The 23,465-nt window shown below is 40.1% G+C and overlaps 1 protein-coding gene across 3 annotated transcripts; it reads left to right on the forward strand.

Annotated features, from left to right (window-relative positions):
• The first annotated feature begins 7 nt into the window (after positions 1-7).
• LOC136478047 (nuclear-pore anchor-like) lies at positions 8-23,200 on the forward strand. Of its 3 annotated transcripts, none has more exons than XM_066476366.1 (49): positions 8-486; positions 573-719; positions 1,383-1,481; positions 1,647-1,775; positions 1,872-1,964; positions 2,040-2,105; positions 2,438-2,527; positions 2,626-2,703; positions 3,014-3,156; positions 4,055-4,163; positions 4,247-4,339; positions 4,784-4,832; positions 4,974-5,077; positions 5,150-5,218; positions 5,579-5,713; positions 5,809-5,913; positions 6,034-6,147; positions 6,274-6,352; positions 6,522-6,565; positions 6,657-6,730; positions 7,167-7,269; positions 7,412-7,546; positions 7,622-7,720; positions 11,152-11,193; positions 11,278-11,331; positions 11,571-11,750; positions 11,836-11,877; positions 12,407-12,451; positions 12,749-12,832; positions 13,125-13,199; positions 13,284-13,468; positions 13,569-13,671; positions 14,403-14,519; positions 15,766-15,858; positions 16,381-16,536; positions 16,618-16,671; positions 17,259-17,372; positions 17,524-17,601; positions 17,687-17,836; positions 18,100-18,171; positions 18,639-18,785; positions 18,862-18,915; positions 19,005-19,092; positions 19,199-19,263; positions 19,332-19,439; positions 21,085-21,147; positions 21,263-21,440; positions 21,602-22,779; positions 22,863-23,200. In XM_066476366.1, the coding sequence occupies exons 1-49, from the start codon at positions 181-183 to the stop codon at positions 22,911-22,913; spliced, it is 6,039 nt and encodes a 2,012-aa protein (XP_066332463.1). In that variant the 5' UTR covers positions 8-180; the 3' UTR covers positions 22,914-23,200. The 3 variants fall into 3 exon arrangements, with proteins under 3 accessions (XP_066332463.1, XP_066332464.1, XP_066332465.1); XM_066476367.1 differs by having other exon boundaries at positions 21,608-22,779; XM_066476368.1 differs by lacking the exons at positions 8-486; positions 573-719; positions 1,383-1,481; ... (3 more) ...; positions 2,438-2,527; positions 2,626-2,703 and adding an exon at positions 2,776-2,925.
• Positions 23,201-23,465: the final 265 nt, after the last annotated feature.

Consider the following 23,465-nt stretch of genomic DNA (forward strand, 5'->3'; position numbering starts at 1 on the left):
TCCACTCCCCATTCGAGTCCCTCCGCATCCGCCCTTCCACCACCACCACCACCACCACCTCGTCCTCAGCGGCTGTCGGCAAACCCTAGAACCCTAGAACCCTAGACCCATCCGCCATACTTCAGTTACTGGGCGCGGGCTAGGGCTAGGGCCTGGCGTCCATATTCGTAGCTCGCGGCGATGCCGCTTTTCATCTCCGACGAGGAGCTCCGGCTCCTCGGCGGCGACACGGCCGCCGTTGCCGAGCGGGCCGACGCCGCCATCCGTGAGCTCCGGCGCCAGGTGGATACCGTACGCGCCGAGGCGGACGCCGCTGCGATCGCTGCCGAGCAGACCTGCGCCCTCCTCGAGCAACGGTACGCCTCCCTCTCCGCCGAGTTAGATCGCTCCCAGGCCGAGGCCGCCGAGCTCACCGCCGCTGCTGAGCGCCGCGCTGCCGAGCTTGCCTCCTCTCAGGCGGAGATACATCAGCTTCGCATCCAGGCGGTAAGACTCTAGGTTTTCAGTTGTTTGTTTGATCACATTGTTTGGTTTGGTTGGGTACACTGATCACTCGATGTTTGTTGTTGTAGATCGCTAAGGATGGTGGGGTGGAGAGGTTGAAAATTCAAATCACGGAGCTGCACAAGTCCAAGTGTCAGTCGCTGGAATTGATTGAGCAGAGAGATGCAGAAATAAAAGAGAAGGATGGCATCATCCAGAGCTACTACGACAAAATTGTGAGCACTTCTGTTTAAGTACTTTTAATAATAATATTTATGCACTAACCGGTCAATTTGGCAGCCGTATTCATAGTGAATCTAGTGTCAGCCGTATTCTTATCAGTATTGGACTTTGTAATGTCAAAGTGTGCTCAGTTATACGACTAGCACTATCTAAATTATAAAAGCATGCTTTTGATTAGTGACCTGTGAATATTCCACCAAACCATGCCACTACTTTTGTAGACCTGTGGTATAGACACTTATTTATTATATAAGTTGTTGTGGATAATTTCTGAAGGGCGGGCCTGGTGCAAGCGGTAGAGTCTTACCGCCTGTGACCGGAAGGTCCTGGGTTCGAGTCGCGGTCTCCTCGCATTGCAAAGGCGAGGGTAAGGTTTGCCACTGACACCCTTCCCCAGACCCCGCACAGAGCAGGAGCTCTCTGCACTGGGTACGTCCTTTGTTGTGGATAATTTCTCTGCCTGTATTCACAAGTCGCAACTTGCAAGAAGTATGGCTTGCTACATGTTCAATGTCATGTGTAGCAGCCAACCAAAAAGGCTCTTAGTTTTTGCATTTTCTTTTTGAGATTTTAATGCTCTTTTATTTTGCGGATTGGGTGTATATCCTGCAATTTTTTGTTTAAGTTTACTGAAAACATGGTTATCATCTTTTCAGGCAAACCTGGCAGAGACTTCTGCTGGTAAAGAGGCTAGGATACAAGAGGTCGAAGCCAAATTTACCCATTGTCAAGCAATTTGCAATCGCATTACCCAGGTATGAACATGAAATGGATGAATTAACACCGAGATGCATAGTTGTTATTTTAGTAGTGTCACTCCTTTACTCTTTGATGCATTAATACTGCCTAATACTGAGCCTTACCCATATGTTTGCATGGTGCACCAGTTGGTTCTTATGTGGTTTGCTTTTCTTTATCAGGAGAAGGAGCTGCTTGAAAAACACAATCTCTGGCTTGATGAAGAACTGAAAGCAAAAGTGAAGAACTTAGCTGAACTAAGGAAAACAAATATGGATGAGGAGGCTCGGATGTCAGCAAGAATTGCTGAGGTGAGTCTTTGTGATCTAACTCATGATGGGTAGTTTTTGTGATCTAACTCATGATGGATTTAGAACACATACGCTGACTGAACCTTCGTGTTTCAGCTTGAAAGAGAGATTTCTGAATCTTCTAGCTCCTTGAGGCGAAGCAAAGAACGCATCTCTGAACTGGAGCAAAGGGTATCCTACATGGAAAAGGTAATTTCTCATGCAGATGATTGCAGTATTACTGTTTCCATCTAATCTTTTCTCTTTATATTTTGGTGATTGAAGGAGTTGTGCTCAACAAAGGATGCTGCAGCTGCTAATGAACAACGTCTTGGTGCGGAGCTTTCAACTGTATGGTTTTATCTCTCTTAACTCTCTTTCTCTTTGCTGCTGGTATGTGTGCACCCTTGGTGCTGCTGTATGTCAGTATTTGACTGCCGCCTGGCGCCTAGTGCCTAGAGATTCTCCACTCGCCTCCTGTTATCTCCTCATGCCCATTCATCATTTTTATAGTTGAGTGAGACTTTTTGTCACATCTTAATTGTTAATATCTGATGATCCTGTTACCTGATTGAAACTCATTATGAAAAGCTGATGCAATGCAATGCTTGTGGGAACACCTGGAGTACTTTGACCCTTTGTTATCTCTAGTGAGATGATTTACCATAGCTCATGGTGCTTAGGTCATGAAACTTGCTGAACTTCACAAAGAAAGTTCCGAGGAATGGTCGAAAAAGGCTGGGGAGCTCGAAGGTGTTATTAAAGCATTAGAGGTAATGCCTTTGCTTGTATATCATGGTTACATGTTTTTGTCCCACAGTCCCAGTTACAAACAGTGAATAAATCATGATCAATTTCTCCTACAAACTAGACACATCTGACCCAAGTTGAAGATGAATACAAGGAAAAGCTTGAGAAGGAGTCCTTGTCCAGGAGAGACCTTGAAAAGGTATATCTATTTATATGTTCATGTTCCCTGCAAAATTTTAGTTGGTTGCAAGTTTATTAGATCTTGAAGGGTGGGCCTGGTGCAAGCGGTAGAGTCTTACCGCCTGTGACCGGAAGGTCCCGGGTTCGAGTTGCGGTCTCCTCGCATTGCACAGGTGAGGGTAAGGCTTGCCGCTAACACCCTTCCCCAGACCCCGCACAGAGCGGGAGCTCTCTGCACTGGGTACGCCCGCAAGTTTATTAGATCTTGTCATAACCTGAGCAAGATCTCGGATGCTCTTTCATTGTGCTATGTGATCTTATTATCGCAGGATGCTGTCAACTTGAAGCAGAAGCTTGAAAAGTGTGAACTTGATCTGGAGAATACAAGGAAGTCCAGTGAATTGAGCCTCATTCCATTGACCAGCATTGCAGCAGACTCTTCTGATCTAGTAGACACAACAGTACGAGAACTGTATGATCTCTAGCACTTGACTTCTTTTGTTGTAAATGTGTTACATCAAAAAGTTGAAATGCCAGGAAAACAAAAAGTTGTGAGATGTTTATCAAATCGCCAGCTGTTAACTTTTCTTTTGAAATGATTAAAAATTGTATCACCCTAGCATATTGGCCCACTTTTGGTGGATGTGGACTAATGGCCTGTTCCATGCCCTTGGCTCTGCTTGGCCTGCAGCAGACCCATGGCAGAATTTTGTCCAAGCAGTTTTGCCCTCCCTGAGGATGTTTCATTCAGTGGTGATGAAGCTGGTAGGCCTAACTGAGATGATGTGTGGTTCTACTGCAGCCTCTTTTGGTGGTGGGGCTATGCAAACTGAAATGAGGGTACAATAGGGCATATGAAACAGAATTCCTGACTAACAATCATGCTAGGATAAGATTAAAAACTTGTTAGGAGTTTAGTTTGTTCCACTTTGATCTCTTTAGTCCTTTCCATGTTATTTTCTAGGGACATGGAATGGGAATGTTGTCGTGAATGTAGCAACCCCTGAACCTTTTGTTTTGTTGCACTTCGTACTTCTCTAGGCCAACTTTTACTGACAATTTTTCATAGATGTGGATGTGGGATGTAGAAGAAAGAAATGAAGAAAGCATCACTTCTGAGCATTCTAGAGTAATATTTAGGGCAACATCTTTTTTTTAAGAAATTTTAGATGCTGTAACAGTCATCAACATATAATTGTTAAATAATGATACAAACCATTTCCACTTGATGCATCCAGATTTCTTTCCCTGATTATTGAGGAAGTAGTAAAGATAATAGGAAAAGGGCAAAATGACGAGAGATGAGTGAATCAAAATGGTTCTTCATATTTAAAGTTTGTCTTTCATTAAACCTCGCTCCTATTTTGCAGGCCTATTTCTGATGCAGTTAATCAGAATGACCTAATGGTTATTCCAAAGGTACCTAGTGGTGTTTCTGGAACTGCTTTAGCTGCTTCTCTTCTTCGTGACGGTTGGAGTGTATGTCCTACCTCTTCTGTACTCTTAATTTCTTTGTTTTCACCTCTCTTTATGTTTCCTGATAACATTCATTGCATTATCAGCTTGCTAAGATCTATGAGAAATACGAAGAAGCTACTGATGCTTTCCTCCATGAGAGGCGGGGAAGGAGACATGCAGAAGCAGTTTTGGAAAGGGTAAGTTATTGTGCTTGTTACTATCTCTGAATTGGGATCTTATCAACTGCTCATCTTCGTTTTACCCAAATGATCGACATTGGTTAAATTTCTTTTGTGCCATTGGAATTCTATTTGCCTTTGTTAGTGACACAGGTGTTCCCCATGTGTCATTGGGATATTATAGAAAATAAGAGATTGCAAAATTTTGCTATGGCAAATAAGATAAGAAATTACCCTGTGGACATTTGGCGCTCTATTTTCAGTTGTCATTGCAATATCTAGAATGACGAAGTAATTTGAATCGTCCGATGGGCCTGATGTGAATTAGAAAGAAGTATGCTAGTTTTTCTACAGGATCACAGAAACAGTAATGTCTTTTGCTTTAAAGAGATCCTTTGTGCACAAGTATGTGCTTCTTTACCTGAATCATTGTCGAGTACCTGAATATCTCTTGTACACCAGGTTTTGCATGAAATAGAAGAGAAGGCTGGGCTTATCTTAGATGAACGGGGTAAGTTTTCGCTCATTGTTCTTAATCTCTTGAAGCACCACACAAGCGAAATAACATTGCTTGGCAAATGAAAGCACTGCGATACTGCTTACTTTATGATTCCTCTCAACCATTCCTCCCTGTTTTTTCTTCTGATCATAGCTGAGCATGAGAGGATGGTCGAAGCTTATGCTCTAATGGATCAGAAATTGCAGCAAGCATTGCTGGAGCACGATAATTTTGAAAGCAATATTAGGAATCTAAAGGTACGCAGTATACAGGTATTGCACGTTGATAGGTTTCATTGGATGCGGTTTTAACATCCACATACCTTTCAGTCTGAGCTGAAAAGACAGGAGCGTGATCATAGTGTGGCACAGAAGGAAATAGATGACCTGCAAAAACAAGTGAGCGCTTCAACTTGGCATTGGCATTTCAGTCTGCTTGTTTTCATTATTGATATTAATTACATGGGAGTTTGCAAACTTTCAAACAGATTGTTCGTTGTGATTTAGATGTGTCATGTATGGGATTTGGAGCAGCTTCAGGTGGTGGGACCGTGGGAGCCCCCGTAAATATTTATGCTATGGTGGTTGTCCACTAATGTCCTTCCATTCGTCCTGAAGTTGTTCCAATTATTTCAAGTCTAATAAAAAAGCATGTGGGGAATTATATGAATTATGTTTGTTATGCATCATTTCTGCTTTATAATGTCCATGTGGTATTGCATATCCATGTTCTGATTTTTGTTTTACTGTTCTTTGTAGGTTGCTGTTCTTCTAAAAGAATGCCAAGACATACAGCTTCGTTGTGGTTCTAGCCTTCCTAATGTAGGCCATGGCACTTTTTCTTCAAGCTTAGGCAATGTTCTTTCTAATGTAGAGCATGATATCAAGGATAATGTAAGTCTACTCTTGTGGCTATCCCTTCTAAAGCCTTTTGTTTCACTATGGTTTTGCATCAAATTGTTGTCTTACCATATTATAATCTTTGGCAGATGTCTTTTAAAGATATCAATGGGTTAGTTCAGCAAAATGTTCAACTAAGAAATCAAGTTCACATGCTCTCAGCCGATCTTGACAAAAAGGATATGGAACTACGGGTAAGTGTGATATGTTGCTGTTTTTTTTACTACACAATTTTAATTGTTCAATTTGTCAATTGCTAGTTGTATTCTCAATTTCAATTGCAAAGATTCTTAATTTCGTTCCTACCTTTGTAGGAGAGCTTCCAAATTGAGTTGAAGAAAATTACAGATGATGCTGCGTCCAGGGTTGAAAAAGTTATGAAGAAATCTGAAGAACAAGCAATAATGATCGAATCTCTTCATCGATCCGTATGTCTTACATATTCTTCTTTCAAAGACACAGAAAATCCTTTTGTGTTGAAACATAATTCTATTAATTGCTACATGTACCATGAATCATAAGATAGCCTATGGTTATTCTTTATTGTTGTGTAGGTGGCGATGTATCGGAAGCTGTGTGAGGAGCAGCAGAAGGCTCGTTCGAGTGTTGAATCAGCACCTAGTGCTCTGCAAGGTTTGTTTGTTCTATTATGCTTTTTCTTTTGATTTGTCCTGCCCATTAGTTGAATAACTTGTATTTGTGTGGGGTTGACTGTGTTGTGGTGGTTTATGTCAAGGCACTTGTACTTCGCAGATGCTCTGGATGTTAACTTTACCTCACGCTTTTCCTTTTTATTCTCTAGATAGCAGCAGAACGGACCTGATGGTTCTGTTTGAAGGATCACAGGTAATTTTCTGGATGACACTTTTCAAGCAGCCTATATGAATACAGTGGTTTTGATCTATTCCATCCTGTGTTTTCTACCTCAACTCTATAGGAAGTCTCGAAGAAAGCTTATGAGCAAGTCTCTGAACGAGCCAGAAGCCTTGATGAAGAGTTGACAAAATTGAGGTTGTCTTTTCTCTCATTGTTTATCTGGCTTACTTAACATAGCTAATGATCAGTGTATGTTTATTTTTATTTCGTTATACAAGATCTGCAGTAAGCTTCTAGGGGGCTATCGGTAGCTTTATAGGTCAGAAGTTGATGGACCATAATTTTTGTAACATTTGAGGAGTAACTGTTAATTTTTTTTTTGTTGCAAAAAAGCTTGGTACTTTACCCTTTGATAGTAGCCACGTCTGCGGTAGTCTCATGCTGGTAGAATGTTGTAGGAACTTTCAGTTCTCATCCACACCGGGTGATATATGCTGTTAATTAGTTTGCCTTGCACTTTAGTTTGCTTTTATTTTGTTTGGTTGTAGATGACATATTTATTGAAGTTCGACTAGGATTCTATTTCTGGATAAAGTTCAAATACCTTCAATACTTACTGTTGTCAATTCAGGACTGAGCTTCAGGCTCTGCGATCTGAGCGTGATAAGGCAGTGCTTGAAGCTGATTTTGCTCGGGACCGGCTTAATGGGTTTGCAGCGGAGCTTGAGCATCAGGTTCTTTTTCTGTGTTATAATACTGTTTTCTCTTCTTAATTATATTACTCAGAGTTAATTCTCAGTTCTTCGTTTATTTGTTGATGAGAACTCTTGCGCATTATTCTTAATGCTGATTTTGATTATTCTCCTGTAATTACAGAGGAAGGAGTCTAATTCTGCTTCACTTAGAAATGCGGAGTTGATGCGCTTGGTAGTTGATTACGAAAGAAGACTTCGTGAAGATTTGGATTCTAAACAAGGTTTAGAGGGGAATCTAAGGAAGCTATCAATGGAGGTTTGTTTGCATTTTGTGCATCCATTAAATAATTATAATGATGCAGAAACCTGACATGATTTCCCAACATTCTAGGTGACGACATTGAAGAATGCAAAAGAGAATTTAGAGAAGTCAGAGAAAAAAGCTTTGGATGAAGTCCGTGATTTAACGGAGCGAGTGCATCGTTTGCAGGTTTTTTTTTTTTCTCATTGCCACATATAAAAGTTTCTGTGTATCAGGTGTCATTTTACATTTATCAGTTCTTATCATACTGATATAGTTGAGGTACAATACATGTAAATTGTTTTTGCTAGATTCATCCTTCATTTTGTTTTAGTTATGTGCACGCTTGTTATAAAAAGCCTACTGAATGTCTCTTCTTATCCCACATTAGTCTCATTCGGACAAATCTACAGAGTTTTTTTTTTCCCAGTATTTGATAATTGCATGATTTCATGGTCTAATGAACATGCTAGTTATTTTAACTTCTGTTCTGATATAATCTTTGATGGATTATAGTATTCTCATTGGTTTGAGGTTGGATGCATATGTGGCAGTGGAAGTGTAAGAATGATGGATTGATATCCTGGCAGCTGTGGGGCTTATCTCCCGTCATGACAGGAGCTCTGTTCTGACTGGAACTTTTGGAGTTTGTGTACTTGATGAAAACATAGCATAGCACAGCCTTATTGCTGACCTAGGAAACAAACCCCTGATTGCTGACCTAGGTTTATTGGTGTGGCTAGTGTTGGCTGCAGCTGATATGCCTGCTACAACAAAACATCTTGGATGCTTTCGCCTTTGGGGGCATGATGTTTAAGAAGGCATTTTGGAACTTTTACCGATCTTCAGATACATAAGGAAAATGCAACACTAGCTCAGCCCCATATTTGAAGTTTGATCAAGTTTGTAGAAAAGAGTATTAACATTTATGCTCCAAATAGGTATATAATGAAAATATAATGTTGATGAATCTAATGATACTTACTTGGTGTCATAAATATTTTTCATTTTTTAAGTAAATTTAGTCAAACTTTGAGATGGTGTGCTGGAGTTGCATTCATTTTTTTGGGGGATGGACGTAGTTGGTAAGACATTTTTGGATTTTTTTTTTTTTATCATTGCTGTAAGTCTGCTTATATCCAAGGTACCAAATAGCATATATCGGGTTGGTAACGGATTAGCAGATCACGGATAGCAGGCGCTATTGCAGACACTAAGTTCCAATAGCGGCATATGATAATTTACATGTAAATTTAAGCATATATTGTGAACTATGGGCATATAAATAGACATTTAACTATACTCAAAGAACTGATATCTCACATACTTAAGGGCGTACCCAGTGCAGAGAGCTCCCGCTCTATGCGGGGTCTGGGGAAGGGTGTCGGTGGCAAGCCTTACCCTCACCTGCGCAATGCAAGGAGACCGCGATTCTATCCCGGGACCTTCCGGTCACAGGCGGTAAGACTCTACCGCTTGCACCAGCCACCAGGCCCGCCCTTATATCTCACATACTTAAATTAAGAAAAAAAATATGATGTTCCACAACTTGCATATAAGTCGTAGTATATTAGAGTTTATAAAGAAATAGATTATGAGTGACGTAAATAGTTTATAAGACCATCATTCATTATCATTGTTAAAAAGTGGCAACTTCATCATTCTCATGGTCACTTAAACCATCTGCGTATCTTAAGTGGACGGATTATTTGTTTGTTGCATACCATACCACGCTATTGCGGCCGCTACAAAGAATTGCGGAGTGCTATAGCGGCCCGCTAACGCAAATAGCGGTCGCTACAAAGAATTGCGGAGTGCTATAGCGGCCCACTAACTTAAATAGCGGTCGCTAAGTTCCAACTTGCTAAATCTAGTTCGCTACGTCATAGCGGTAGCGGTAGGAGACCGCTACCACTATTGCGGCCGCTATAGCGGCGGCTACCTCCGCATGCCATATTTCTGATGGTCTCCCATCCTGTCATATTTCTGAAATCCATGCAATGGTATGCTACCATGATTATTGTTGCACAGGTAACAAACTATACAACAAAAGAATTACTTACATATTCACTTTTTTTTTTTTTGGTTACAACCGACTTTTGATTTTTGTTCTCTAGCATGTTATGCACAGTGTTTCCAAATCATCTGATTGACCCTAGTCGCCATGGCACCGATAAGCCGATTAGTTGTTGATCATCTGGATAGGTCGATCCTAGTCAACCCTAGTCGTAGATATAATCATCCTCTATATAGCGGAACCGATATAATATATGTAGTATGTAGCTATGGCCTTTTCTGCTAGTGATGAAATATCTGGAGTAGCACGTGATGCAGCTGCAGCTCCTACTTCTCGGTCAGGCTCAGGCATTAACACTTCCACCACCGCATGCCGGCACTGATCCACATCTACACAAGTGCAGTAGTGCACATACACATCAGCTACTGTCTCTGCTCTCAAGGAACCAGAGCATGGAGGTACTGAAGTAGAGGGATGAGAAGCTAAGCAGAGCTAAGCCCTTGTTTAGTTCCAAAATTTTTTCCCAAAAAGTGCTACAGTACCCATCACATCGAATCTTGCGATACGTGCATGGAGCATTAAATGTAGACAAAAAAAAAAACTAATTGCACAGTTTGATTGGAAATTGCGAGACGAACGTTTTGAGCCTAATTAGTCCATGATCGAACACTAATTGCCAAATAAAAACGAAAGTGCTACAGTAGCCCCAATTCCAAAATTCAGCCAACTAAACACGCGCTAAGAGCTACTAGAAACAGATCCATCAGAGAGGGGCTCGGAGCAAGAAAAGTTAGGAGCAAAATGATGTGGAGGTCACGAATCATCAGAGGTGGGGCTATTCTTCAAAATCCCATGGAACAGGAGGTGTGACATGGCAGTGGGTGGCGCTTGAAGGACAGGCGGACGGCCAGCGACGCTTAACTGCGGTGGGGATGGGTCGGATTGGCAGCTTCCTCCGTGCGGGCTCCTGGCCAGCAGATGCAGTGTAGGGAGGTGACTGGCTGGGAAGGGTGATGGCAGCCGTGACTGGGAAGGAAGGAGGCGTCTGTGATTGAGAAGGGTGTGGCGCCAAGAGCTTCTCCCGCCTATATGAGCTCTGTGGGTGGCGACTCCAGTCTGCAGGGAAGTGAATCAAACAGGAGATAGCAGGACAAGAAGAGATAACAAATGAAACCCTATTGGGATGAAAAACAATAAGCCCAAGTGACCATCTGCCACTCTGCCAGCCCATGACGAGTTTCCCATCTGCTTTGCAGTTGTCCATCGCCCAAGTCGGACGACTACTTGTGATGAATCGACGCCTAATTGGACGACTTGGTTTCTGATTGCTCTAGTTGAGTCAGAGGTCATAATCGATGCCAGTGGACCGATAAGCCTGACTAATCGCGATTAGTCAGACTACTTAATAATATTGGTTATGCAACACAGGATTCATCTTGCTTTTAAAAAAAAAAAACATATCTGCCATATCTTTTGTTTGATTGTGAGACACTCTTGCTGCAGGTAGGGCCGTAGTACAGTTTACAGTGCATTATTGTATTAATGTTTTCTTGTCATTTCGTTCTTCTTTCTGTGTATATATATCTCATATATTGCTTTTCAGGCTACAATCGACACAATCCATACCACCGAGGAGGTTCAAGAGGTATTCAGTTTTAGGCTTTAAGATGAGTTATGGAAAGGTTTGGAATATATGTTGCCTCTTTTTTTTAACCTGTGGATTATTTAGAATGCAAGGTCCATGGAAAGGAGAAATCATGAGGAACACATTAAGCGACTGGAAGTAAGTTTCCTCCTTGCTACTTCTGCATGGTGATGATTGCTTGTATTTTCTTTCTTATGGATTGCCACTAGTGTTTTGTTGTATGTTTATGTTTTCATGGGTTAAATATTTTCGACCGCTCATCTTGAGTTTAAGCTTGTAGCAGCTCAAAACTTAGCATGAGTTATCTGCTTTACTTTTTCGTTTCTCTTTAACCTCACCCATTTTCCCAGCTATTCACAAACTGAATCATTCTGCAGAGAGATTGGGCTGAGCTTAAGAAGGAGCTTCAAGAGCAGCGAGATCATGTTCGTGTTTTGTCGCTTGACAAGAAAAATGTGTTTGACAGCTGCATGAAGCAGGTAGAGGATATGAGAAAGGAGCTAAATAACTCGTGGAAAGCTGCTTCTGATGCTGAATCAAGGGCTGCCATTGCAGAGGTTTGTTGAAATATTTCTATTGTAGCTGGACTGATAGCACTATATTTGAGACTGGGACAATTTTGATTTGTTTCTCTTTTTGCAGGCCAAGTATTCTGATTTAGAGGCCAAGCTGAAATCGAGAAAGGTAGATGCAAATAAGTCAAAAACTGTGATTTTGCAAGTTTTGAATATAAAAAATCAGTCATGTTTTTAGTGTTGATAATCTTCATAGTTTGTCACATGTGTGCTTTTTATTGGTGAACCATTTTAGTCTCTGTGAAATGATTGCGTTGTATAGTGACACAAAAGCGCATGCCATTTTGAGGATCGTAAACTCCTGTAGAAGTGCTATATATTTTAAGTTAAAAAGCGAAATCCGTAATACTTGTTACTAACCTTTGATATCTGAGAGTCTGTCTAGTCCCTTGGGGATGACAACAATATATAGAGAAAATGTTATCTATCTGGTGGGGGCTGCAGTAATAAAAATGTTATCTATCTGGTAGGAGAGGGAGGACATGATATAAGACATACCCATTCCGTGATGTCTGCTGTTTATGGCCAAATTTAAAAAATGGCCAGTTCGAACCTCGTACAATTATAAGACAAGATCATATGCTGTACTAGATAGATCATTATCATGTAAGCTCCTAATTGTGCTGTTATTCTATCAGGTCATTTCAAGGGATGGTGGCCATGAAATCTCAGCTGCATCTGAGGTGAGCTATTTTTTTTGTTGCTGTATGCCATTAACTATTTATCTATGAGTTTGTACTCCAATAATCATGTATCTACATTGTGCGGGGTAATTGTAAGGACTATAGTACTGCCATTTTGATTTAAATGGGTTCTATATTTTTTATATCCTTGTCTTTCCATGCTCTTTTGAAACACCATTGAATCTTTGCACAAGAAGTCATTACCCCACCCCTACCTTCCTGTGTCAAGTGTTCCTTTATGCAGGTTATTGTGTATTAACTTGCTGATTGCCTGATACATGGTGTCTTCACCAATAGGAGAATGATGAGCTATTCCAGTTGAAAGAGGAGTTAGAAAAATACAAGGAGGAAGCACAAGCAAATAAGAACTACATGGTTCAGGTGCCCGTCTCACCTTGTTAAATTCCAGAAGATCATGCTCACCTAGATGTAAAAATGTTTCTATGCACTGAAAAACTAAGGGGAATGTTAAAACCACCTTTACCACTATTACGATACTTTATGTTTCCTCCCTTATCTTTCCTCTTACCGACGTGAGTGCTCTGTTCATAATATTTTAAATTGGAGGGAGAGGCTTATTTATGACGACAGAACCTTAATTTTGCCTTCCAAGAAAGCTGCTTATTCACAATGTATTGATTTCCTGAATCATGCAACATGAAATCTTGTACAGTACAAAGAAATCGCACACTTAAATGAAGTCGCGTTGAAGCAATTGGAATCTGCCCATCAGGACTACAAGGCTGAGGTACCAGAATTTTATATATGTTATATTGAAGACTCTACCTTTATTTTATGTATGCACATTGACATTGGTTGTTTTCATGTATAGACCGAGGTTGGCAGGAAAGCCTTGGAAGATGAGATTGTTAAGTTGAGGGATAAGTTATCAAAAATGGAGAAGAGTTATGTCTTGAAGTGTGAAGAAGCTGCCAATGCGATTGAATCTAAAGAGAAGCAAGTCACTTCTCTCATGAATGAAATTTCTGTTTTAAGAACAGAAGTTTCTCAGAAACTGTAAGCATTGGTTTACTCTAAACCCGGCAGAAATATTTTTCTAGTGTACTTCTTCCAGATGAATTGACGTTTTCTGCTGTTGTTTTGTTCCTCTTAACAGACCGCAGTTAGAAAAATTGGAAATTGAATTGGCTTCGTCAAAGAGTTCACTTGATGAGCAGTATAAGCGCTGGCGAACCGCCCAAGATAATTACGAACGCCAGGTTTCTTTCTTTTATGCTTTTGCTGATGCGAACCAACTTTTCTTGGTGGAGAATGTGGGAAGTCCCCCACCCCCAAATAATAACAACAAAATAATATAAAAATGTTGGCCACCATGCTTTTGATTCGTGTTGCTTCCAGTTTCATCATGCGGTGCATAAGTTTAAGTGATTTTGTAGAATAATTCGTTGTATACTGCTATAATCATTTAGAATAAGCTAGCTTAATAGTAATGACTTTGCTATTTGGAAAGTTGCAAACAAGGATATGCATTCGAATTGTAGTTCATGTACTAGCTACCTCTAGTCAGGAGCCTGTGCCTTGTCACATTTTTTAAATAAATGGCAAGTCCTAATCTCTATCTACTATCCTATGAATTGTTTACTAACTCTTCATTAACCTAGCTGTGGAACTATTAAGTCATGAAGCCAAAAATTCTTTATCATAAAGAAAATGAATTTATATGCTATATAGATCCTCTTTTGTCGCATACAAATGCACACAAAAATCAGCCCACAGAGGCGTAGAGAAGATCCTCAAGGTGGAGGCAACACGAGTGTGCAACATACCACTAGCCACTACCACTGCAAAGCACAAACTCAGATTTGAAGATTATTATATATCCATGATTGATTCGTAGTATCTTTCTGATTTACGTTTATTGTGAACATCACAGGTATGAATGCAATGGTTTATACTGATATGTATTCATGTTTACATCTGTTTTCTGTAGGTTATTTTGCAATCTGAGACAATACAGGAGTTGACAAATACTTCTAAACAGCTATCTTCATTGCAGCATGAAATCACTGTACTTCGCCAGGCAGCAGATGCACTGAAAGCTGAAAATGTAACTTGCCCTGCCACTCTGACTATGTAACCTCTTTTTTTGGGCTTTCTATTTCAGAATCTATGTTATATTTCAGTTACACAAATATACCTTTTGAGTTTTTGTCTGTCTGTGTGCATGCCACTTCCAAAGCTCCTGGCCTGCCTTTCATAAACACCTTTCTTATTGACACATGAAACCTGAATTGGAACGAAATGGTGGTGCATTTACTATCTCATTATCTGGTAGCCGTGGCGGGGCCTGCTGCTGATAAGTAGTATATTTATTGCCAATATATAGATAGACTTGTTCTTGCAAAAATATTTTTAATACTTTATGTAATGTGAACATTTTTTTTTCATTCGTGTACAAGTATTTTGGATAACCAAATCCATGATTGCTATTGTTGCTGATTTTAACAAGCAATGAGTCTGATTGGTTACTTGCATTAACCTTAGCCTACATTAGACCTTATGTAGCATAACCTAAGGTAGCATAAACATATCCAATGTCTTGCTGCACAGGCAAGCCACATTTGATAAGGTAGCATAAACATATCCAATGGTTGTTTACATTTTGTTGCATATATTCACCTCCATGTTCTAGTTGAGGTCTCATGTTTCTAGTAGCGCTATGGGGGTGAGAATATTTCATTTTTTTATGTGTGACCGGCTTGTGCAAACCTGCATTGTCTAATACGACCAAATCTAGTGTACTAGCTATTGCAGAGCACTGTGCAAAGCCTGCATAAGCCTATGCAGGCAACCGAACATGAGCAAACTGCACTGGACTGTACAGGCCTGGATGCAACCAGTCAGACCCAATGTGATCAAAGCTTGGTTATGTTTCTTTTGCATTTTTTATCCGACTGATTGTTATCCTATTTCATCTTGTATTGTCAACTTCTTGTTTTTGTGGTTTGGCTGGCTTGGGTTCCCAGAATACCATCTCTGTTTTCATTGGTGGACTTTGAATCCATCTATATTCTGTGTTTTCCTTATGCTATAATCTACTTTAATTGCAGGATATATCGTTAGCACATATGTTATTTTTCATCAATTTTGATTATATATGCTGCCTTCTTTTTGTGAGAAGTGGGCAAAGCAATCAGAAATAAAATCAAATTTGGCCTCTTCGTGCATTTTTGTTTTAAAAATGTATAGATTTCTTGATGTGCTACAGATGTGCATTATCCATGCTGCATTGAATTTTGGAGTTTGCATTGGTTTGCTTCTTACGTAACTAATCAACACTGCTATCATTTCAGGATGGTCTGAGATCTTCTGGTGAGCAAGAAAGGATAGGCTTATTGAAAGAAAAGGATGATGCCCTGCAGAAGTATAATGAGCTTAATGATCAGGTTATTTAACAATTTTTTTTGTTGAATATCCAACACACTATCACAGAAGTATTTTTGTATTACATTTTGATGTTGTGTTATTCTTGTTTAAGGAATTTCCTGCATGTACTTCTGGTTGTGCCATTGCCACTTTTTCATTCATACCAGAGCTGATCAGTTCCATCACCACATTGAATAGTTTACTACAGAATGGGTGTTAAACCAATGGATATTTAAAAGTTAACCTTTTGAGTTTTTTGAGGGGCTTATGTTTTGTAAATTTGTATCTGTAACTTCAACACCTATTCTTATTTATTTTAGCGATTATCATTAAAATTGAGGGATGACTTGTGCCTGTGAACCACATTGTTGTATTTGTATATTGTCACTGATTGTCATGCAAGAGAACATGCATACTCTTCATAAGAAATTTATGTAGAGTTTTGTTCGACTTATTCTTACTGCTATTCTTTTCATAATTAATGATTCTGAGTTTGGCTAGCATGCATTTTTTTCATGATTTCCATTTTGTGATGAGTGCAGAATAGAATTCTACACAATCAGTTAGAGGCTTTGCACATTCGGTTAGCCGAGAAAGAACGGAATATTGCTGGGCTTTCATCACATCGTAGTGATAACTCACATGCAGAAGATGATCTACAAAGTGTCATCAGCTATCTGCGCAGATCGAAAGAAATAGTAAGTGTTGGATTTGGAGGGTTTTTGTAGTATTCAGTTTGCACTAGATGTGGTTCTTATTCAGCCTGTTGATTATTTCAGGCCGAAACAGAGATATCATTGCTTAAACAGGAGAAGTCACGGCTTCAGATAGAAGTATGTTATGCTAGACCTGGCAACCAGCCCTGCATTTGTCCTCATTCAAAATGCTTTTGAATTTTAAAATATAAGATTCCATGAAGGCCATTTATTGCTGCTTAAAAAACTGCAGCAAGTTCTGCCAAATGCAATGTGCCATGTTGAACATATAATTAAAAAGTTGTTCGATTTCTGTTTGGTAACTGTGCGTGTGTTGAAGGAGTTGTTTTTTTTTTTGTTTTTTTGCTGTGCGTCATGTTCCCATCTAGTTCGTGTCAAAATGCCAGTTCTACTGGCAATTGTTTGTTTAAATTGACGTCTCCTTAATGATAGTCAATTTGCTTTGGAAACAGTCTTTATCAGCCACATGTATTTATGTTGGTTTATTATTTTGTTATACTGAAATTGATGGCCCTTTTTAATTCATCTGTCTTCAATGAAATGCGCATTTTTTTATAGACTAGATTTGGAATATTTGGTTGGGACTTTTGTGTTAGAAGTAGTTGTATTGGATGGAGCATGTGAACCTCCATTGTAGTTTACTTTACAAACTTTCTCGATTGTATGTATTATTGTTTCTAATATGTTTCTTAATGTTAATATAGCTGGAAAGTGCTTTAAAGTCTGCCAAGGAGGCACAGGACTTGTTGCGAAGTCAAACTGATAGTGCCAGAGCGATGATGTTGAAGGATGAAGAATTCAAGTCACTGCAGATTCAGGTGCAATTCAAATGTCTGTTGGGATTAGTGGATTACATTCTGTCGCATTGCTATGTTGCTTTAACATGGTTATTGGGGATCCCTGGTTATTGAATGTATTTTAGCCTTATTAGCTTATTTGTTATTTTTTCTTTGAAATGGCTGACCTCAGGTCAGAGAAGTTAACTTGCTTCGTGAAAGCAACATACAACTTAGGGAGGAGAATAGGCACAATTTCGAAGAATGCCAGGTAAGATATTAAATTGGTAATGTTTCATTGCTGGTTTATATCTATATTTGCATTATTATTATTTATTTTAATTTTGTACGTTCAGAAATTCCGTGAAGAAGCTCAAAAGGCTACAATGGAATCTGAGAGGTTGCAGAACCTTCTACTGGAGAAGCAGGTAGAGGTTGAAATGTGCAAAAGAGAACTAGAAATGCAGAAGGCAGAAATAGCAAATCTCAACCAAAGGATTTCGGAGGTAAGTTTTAGTGACAAAATATCATGAAATTCCTTTGCTAAGAACAGCAACTGTGGCTTTTGGTCCCAAGCATGTTTTAGTCCATGGTTTGTAATATGCAGGTTATTGCCATAAAAATCCTAACATTGTAAGAAAACAATATATGCATAGAAATCTACATATTAATTCATTTGATTCTTCATATGTTGAGTTCTTAAAGGCTTTGTTGTTGTTGCTTCATATGTTGAGTTCTGCACTTGTGTATTAATGGTTTTTTTTGGCAGCTGATTGAAAATAGCAAAGGCATTGATTTGAACACTTATGAAGCCATGAAGAATGAACTTCAGAATATCAAAGTTAGTCATCTGTTTTCCTCTTCTTTTTTCTTTCTGATGATGCCATTCTGAATGTTTCTTGGTACATGATGTTTATACAATTGAATTTGGTCTTCTGCACAAAGCAGTTTGATGTCTTGTCATTTTGTCTAGTTTGACCAAACATTTAATGAATCACTTTAGTGCCTTGTTTCCTTATTTTATTCGAATTATTTTTATACCACTTTACTTACTTTGTCGTGAGTTCGTGACATAAACTGTATGGGCTTCTGCACTGTACTTCTCTGTATTACGATTATTATTGTTATCTTCTTTTGGACGGTGGCTTACTTTGGGTGAAAGTGATTGTGCAAGTCTCTGTAGCTGTACATGAGTCATTAAGTGTCTAATTTCATTAGTGGTATGGTATTGGATTGGATTTCCTTGACTTTTTCGGGGTCATATTTTATGCATCTTATTATCACATGCATAATTATCGTTTTCAACAGTCAACCTTGAGAGAGAATTCTATGGAGCTTGAAAGTGCAAAGAAACTGGTTTCCGAGAAAGAAGTTGTCATAAAAAATTTGGAGGATAAGCTTTCTGTATGTCAATCTGAATTGGATTCCAAGGAAAAGAAGCTGAATGATGTAGAGGTGAGAATAATTCAAATTTTTAACACCAATATACCAACTATGTCGCTGTAGTACTTATAATCTTACCCTATTGTAGGCCTCCCTTAAATCTGAGATTGACAAGTATAAGAAGTTTAATATCAACTTAAAGGTTTGATTTTTTTTTTTCACTTTCTAGTTGCAATATTGAATATCTATTTTTGTGTATTCATGTGCCTTCTCCCATTTTAAATGCTCCAGAGAAAGCATGACAACTTGATGAAGGAGAAGGGAGAGATCGCTAAAGAAAATCAAAGCCTTGTAAAGCAGATGGAGGATCTTAAATCAAGTACTCCCACACTGTTCCTTTTGTGGTTGCATCTTATTCTTTCCCACTTGAGCAAACTTTTGAATAGTTTCACGCTAGTTGCTGCAAATCTAATATACTTTAGCAGGTCAGAAGACAACATCGGAAACAACACTTGAGCAGGCTATAAAAGAAAAGGATTTCAGGATACAGGTTAGCACGTTTTGCTTAAATGGTACCCAAAATATTCTTGAGCCTTTAACTGAAACATGTATTAACAGACATTAGAAAGAACCCTGGAAAAGGAGAGAGATGATAACAAGAAAGAAAAAGCTAAGAGTAAAAGGAACGAGTACACAATCTTTGGTGCTCTTCAAAAGGTGCAACAGGTACATTCGTTCATAAAAGAAGTATCTCATTACTGTATGGTAATACATATTCAGTTTAACAGTATATTTTGGCTGTGTTAGTTTTTACGACCTGTTTGGATAATGGGACTGAATTTCACGCAATTAAAGTTTTATGTGCCTTAATGAACTTAGGAGGAACTAGGTGGCATTTTACATAAGAAATAGGCTCCCAAATTCTTTGCTTGTCAACTCCTCCGTCTGATTATACAATATATGGTTGTCCTAAAAAGTGTGTTAGTGAAATCTCATTGACTTTTACCATTGATTTTTGAACGATTTCGGTTGGTCATGTGGGTGTGTTAGCATTTGATTTGTTTTGAAGAATAATTGCACAATGTAGAATATTTTTTTAATTTTACTCCCTCCGTTCCAAGTTGTAGTTTCCTAGTGTAGGGCTTCCCCTATGTATCCATCATGTACTTTATACATAACAGTACCCAATGGATCTCAATACAATTATCCAATTTAGTCTCTTATTATTGTATCGTGATATTAGAGCTCTAGGTTTTGTGATCCTTGCCGTCAGGTTTGTTTTGTTTCAATACACTGCATGCACTGCTGCTCGCTCTCTATCTGGCTCGCCATCCGGCTTGTTACGAAACCAGATAAACTGAGAAGCCGGCTCCCCCAACACTTCCCGGCCAGGCTATTCCCCTGCTCCTTCCTCTATCCACTCCATGCACTGCTGCTCCCTCTCTCTACCCTCAGCCAGGCTGACGACAGAGAATGAGCTGAATATCTTGACGGGATGTCTCCCTCTGTGCTGCGCCACCATTGGTCGAGCCTGCCTGAGATCCCTTCAATCACCAAGCTGCCCTCCGCCGCGTAGCTCTAATCGGCCAAGAAGATCGACAAGGTTGAACTCCTTGTTCCCGCAAGCTCAGCTCAGCAAATTCCTCGATTTGGGGTTGCTGGGGTTGGGGTTTCATGGGGTTTCCTCGATTTGGGGCTATGCGGATTAGGACTGGAGAAAAGGGATGACAAGTGAGCCCACTCCCAAAAGGCTATAAGCAAAATTTGGAAGCCCAAACACCATGACTTTTTGTGCAGCAGCTTGTCAAAAAGTGACTTCTCCTGGTAGCTAGAAATAAGCAGCATATGCATAAGTTTAAGCTGTGGCAAACAGACCCTATATTGCTAGTACATTTACAACATAAAATTAGTTATATTAAATCCACCATGGAAAATGTCTTGATACTGCGTTTATTTGGTACTAGCAAATATGCCTACGCGTTGCAACAGGACGTACAATTTATTGCGCGGCCATGCCTTGATGTGAGTGGTGCGGCGCCAGTGAAGGTCTTGCAGCTCCAAACTCAAAGCTAGAAGGGTGAGAGGGATGAAGAGGGGTGAGGAAGGGACAGATCGATGAGAGTGGGAGACGGAAGAAAGATTTTTTTTGCTCTTTAATATTATGTATAGATTGTAGATGAACTTGTCAAAGTTAGATAAGTTTGACTTAGGACAAACTAAAACTTCACTTACATTGTGTAAAGAGAGGGACTATATTACCATTTTTCTGAAACATAGGGACCAAGTTGCAAATTTGACTGTCCTTGTTCAAAACGTTATATTTTGTGGGTCCCCTTTGATCGAAGTACTAATTGTAAGTATTGATTTACAGGACAAGAAACAACTGGAAGAGTCTATAGAGAAGCATAAGCAGGCTGTGAAAGAGTTGATTGAGGTATACTTTTGAATGCACTTTTGATGCCAAGTTACTGGACAAATGTTTCAAATACATTTTGTCTTTGATGTACCTTCTATATCATAACTGAAAGTTACAACACATTCTTTTTCAGAATTATCCTGGATTATCATCTGAAGTGCCACCTGTCTCTGCACTAGAAGAGCAATTTCTTTCATACTTCCGTGCAGCTAAAGATTTGGAGGAATCTTCTAGTCCCTTCCGTGATGGTGCAGCGACTCAAACTCCAGTTGTTGAAACTGCCCCTGTGGATGCATCTACTTCAGCTGCAGGTGATTCAGTATTCATTTTGTCATGACATTGCTGGCATCCTATTCAATAGTGGACACAATGATCAATGCACTGTCTTCTGAAGCATTTGATGTTGTTTCCTATGTTATGACATTTGATCCTTCACTCTTCTGATCAATGTGGGAGCTCATAAGTCGTTCAGTTGCAGGACGTCCAGTAGATACTCCGCCAAGGCCAGCTAAAGCTAAAATGACGGAAGATAGAGCAGTTCCCAAACCAAGCACTGAAGTGCGTAGGCCTGGAGGAAGAAGACCCCTTGTTCGTCCTACTCTACGAACTGAAGAACCTCATGCTGATACAGATGCATCAGCTGTTGATGCCTCCACTGTTGTTCAGGACAAAGGGGGGCCATCAGTAGAGCGTGAAGCGTCTGGCATTTTACCTATGTTACAGCCTTCGAGTCGTAAACGGCTGATCTCATCTTCACAGACGATAGACAGTGCCTCACAGTGTGAGGCTAATGATGCCAATCCTCCATCTAAAAAGCCCAAGGAGGAAGAATCTTCACAAGGGACTAGTGAGCTTAAAAGTGGTCAACCACCTCTTGGGGATGTAGCGGCACAGGTTGGTGTACTTCCAGCTACTGATGACCTAGATGGACAACAGCCTACAGAAGAGATTGGTACTGATCAGCCATCTGTGCCATTGGTAGAGGCTGAGGCAACAAGGGAGGATGATGTGGGTGATAAAGACGACTCTGGAGATGCATTGATGGACATCAAAGGCCAGGATGCTGATGTCAATATTGACACAAATGCAATTCCTGTAGAAGATGAGCATGTGGTGGCAAAGTCAGAGGCAGTAATTGAATCATTTGACGATGACCAGAAAACAGAAGATTCGAAGGAAGATGCTCAGCTTACTACTGCAACTGATGTTGACGATGATATGGAGGAGGGAGAGTTGCCAGAGGAACCTGAAGAGAAGAGTGATGTTGATATGTCAGAGATTGAGGGTGAGACTACAGCTGAGCGTGCTGCATTGGAACCAGACCGAAGTCCTATAACACAATCTGGTGCAGCTGATGCCTCACCAAGCAAAACTACAGATGCATCTCCTGCACGTGAACCTTCCCCTAATCCAGTCCAAGCTGGTTCAAGTTCTCGACCCCAGAATACTAGCACTGCAACAGAGGCACGTGAACCTTCAACTAATCCAGCCCAAGCCGGTGCATCTTCTGAACAGCGGAACACCAGAACTATCAACTTTGAAAGGGCCAGGCAAATTAGGCAAGCCAGGTTTCAGCGTTCACAGCAACCTGCTGGTGCACAACAACCTGCCGCTGCTCGGGGTCGTGGCCAGCAATCAGTTACACTCAGGGTATGGTTTCCTCGTACTTGTTCGTTTCAGTTGTGTGCTTATATCCAGCATTAAGCTGTTTCGGGGTTGCCTTTCTTTTGCAGAAAGATGCTGCGGGTCGAGGATCAAGGGGCCGTGGGGGGCGTGGTCAGTAAAAGTAGATTGTCTTTTCTCGTCACGGATAATTTTGCCCATGGGGATACAGAGACCACCTTGTGTTTTTAGATTACGAATTTTGTGCCTCATTGGCTCCTACTAAATGTGCCCTGACCTGTATGCGAATCCTTGTGGGTTCTGCGACAGCTACTTTTAGTCCAAACTCAGTGTTTGTAAAGGCATCTTACCACAGCCTGAATGGCTGTAGCTTGGGGCACTGGGCGGGGCATGCCACATGTGATGCTGATTTGAGAGGTGTTTATACAGGGTGCAAGAAACATAGACCTCAGCAAGGGTTTAAAGATTTTGGAGGTTGATTAACAATATAACTATTAGGATTAACAATGTTTGCTAGTATAGAAGATATCTAGTTATATGGATGATACTATAACAATTTCGGAGTATTATATAAGATATTCAGTCATAGATACAAAAAATGGAGTTAGGCTAAGGTGCAAATATCAAGGATAGTCATGAAAACTTTAGAAGACAAGCAAAAAGCTGAATAAGGTAAGCTCGGTCAAAAGACAAATAATCCAACTTAGAAGGTA

This window comes from Miscanthus floridulus, chromosome 8 (genome assembly GCF_019320115.1).
Source record: "Miscanthus floridulus cultivar M001 chromosome 8, ASM1932011v1, whole genome shotgun sequence".
In the NCBI taxonomy this organism is placed as follows: Eukaryota; Viridiplantae; Streptophyta; class Magnoliopsida; order Poales; family Poaceae; genus Miscanthus; species Miscanthus floridulus.

What these genes read in the sequence shown, in the direction of transcription:
- LOC136478047 (XM_066476366.1), top strand. Translation starts at nt 181, where the DNA reads ATGCCGCTTTTCATCTCCGACGAGGAGCTCCGGCTCCTCGGCGGCGAC. An exon ending in GCAATATTAGGAATCTAAAG is followed by an intron (nt 5,078 to 5,149) that starts GTACGCAGTATA and finishes CATACCTTTCAG; the next exon opens with TCTGAGCTGAAAAGACAGGA. An exon ending in TAAGGAAGCTATCAATGGAG is followed by an intron (nt 7,547 to 7,621) that starts GTTTGTTTGCAT and finishes CCAACATTCTAG; the next exon opens with GTGACGACATTGAAGAATGC.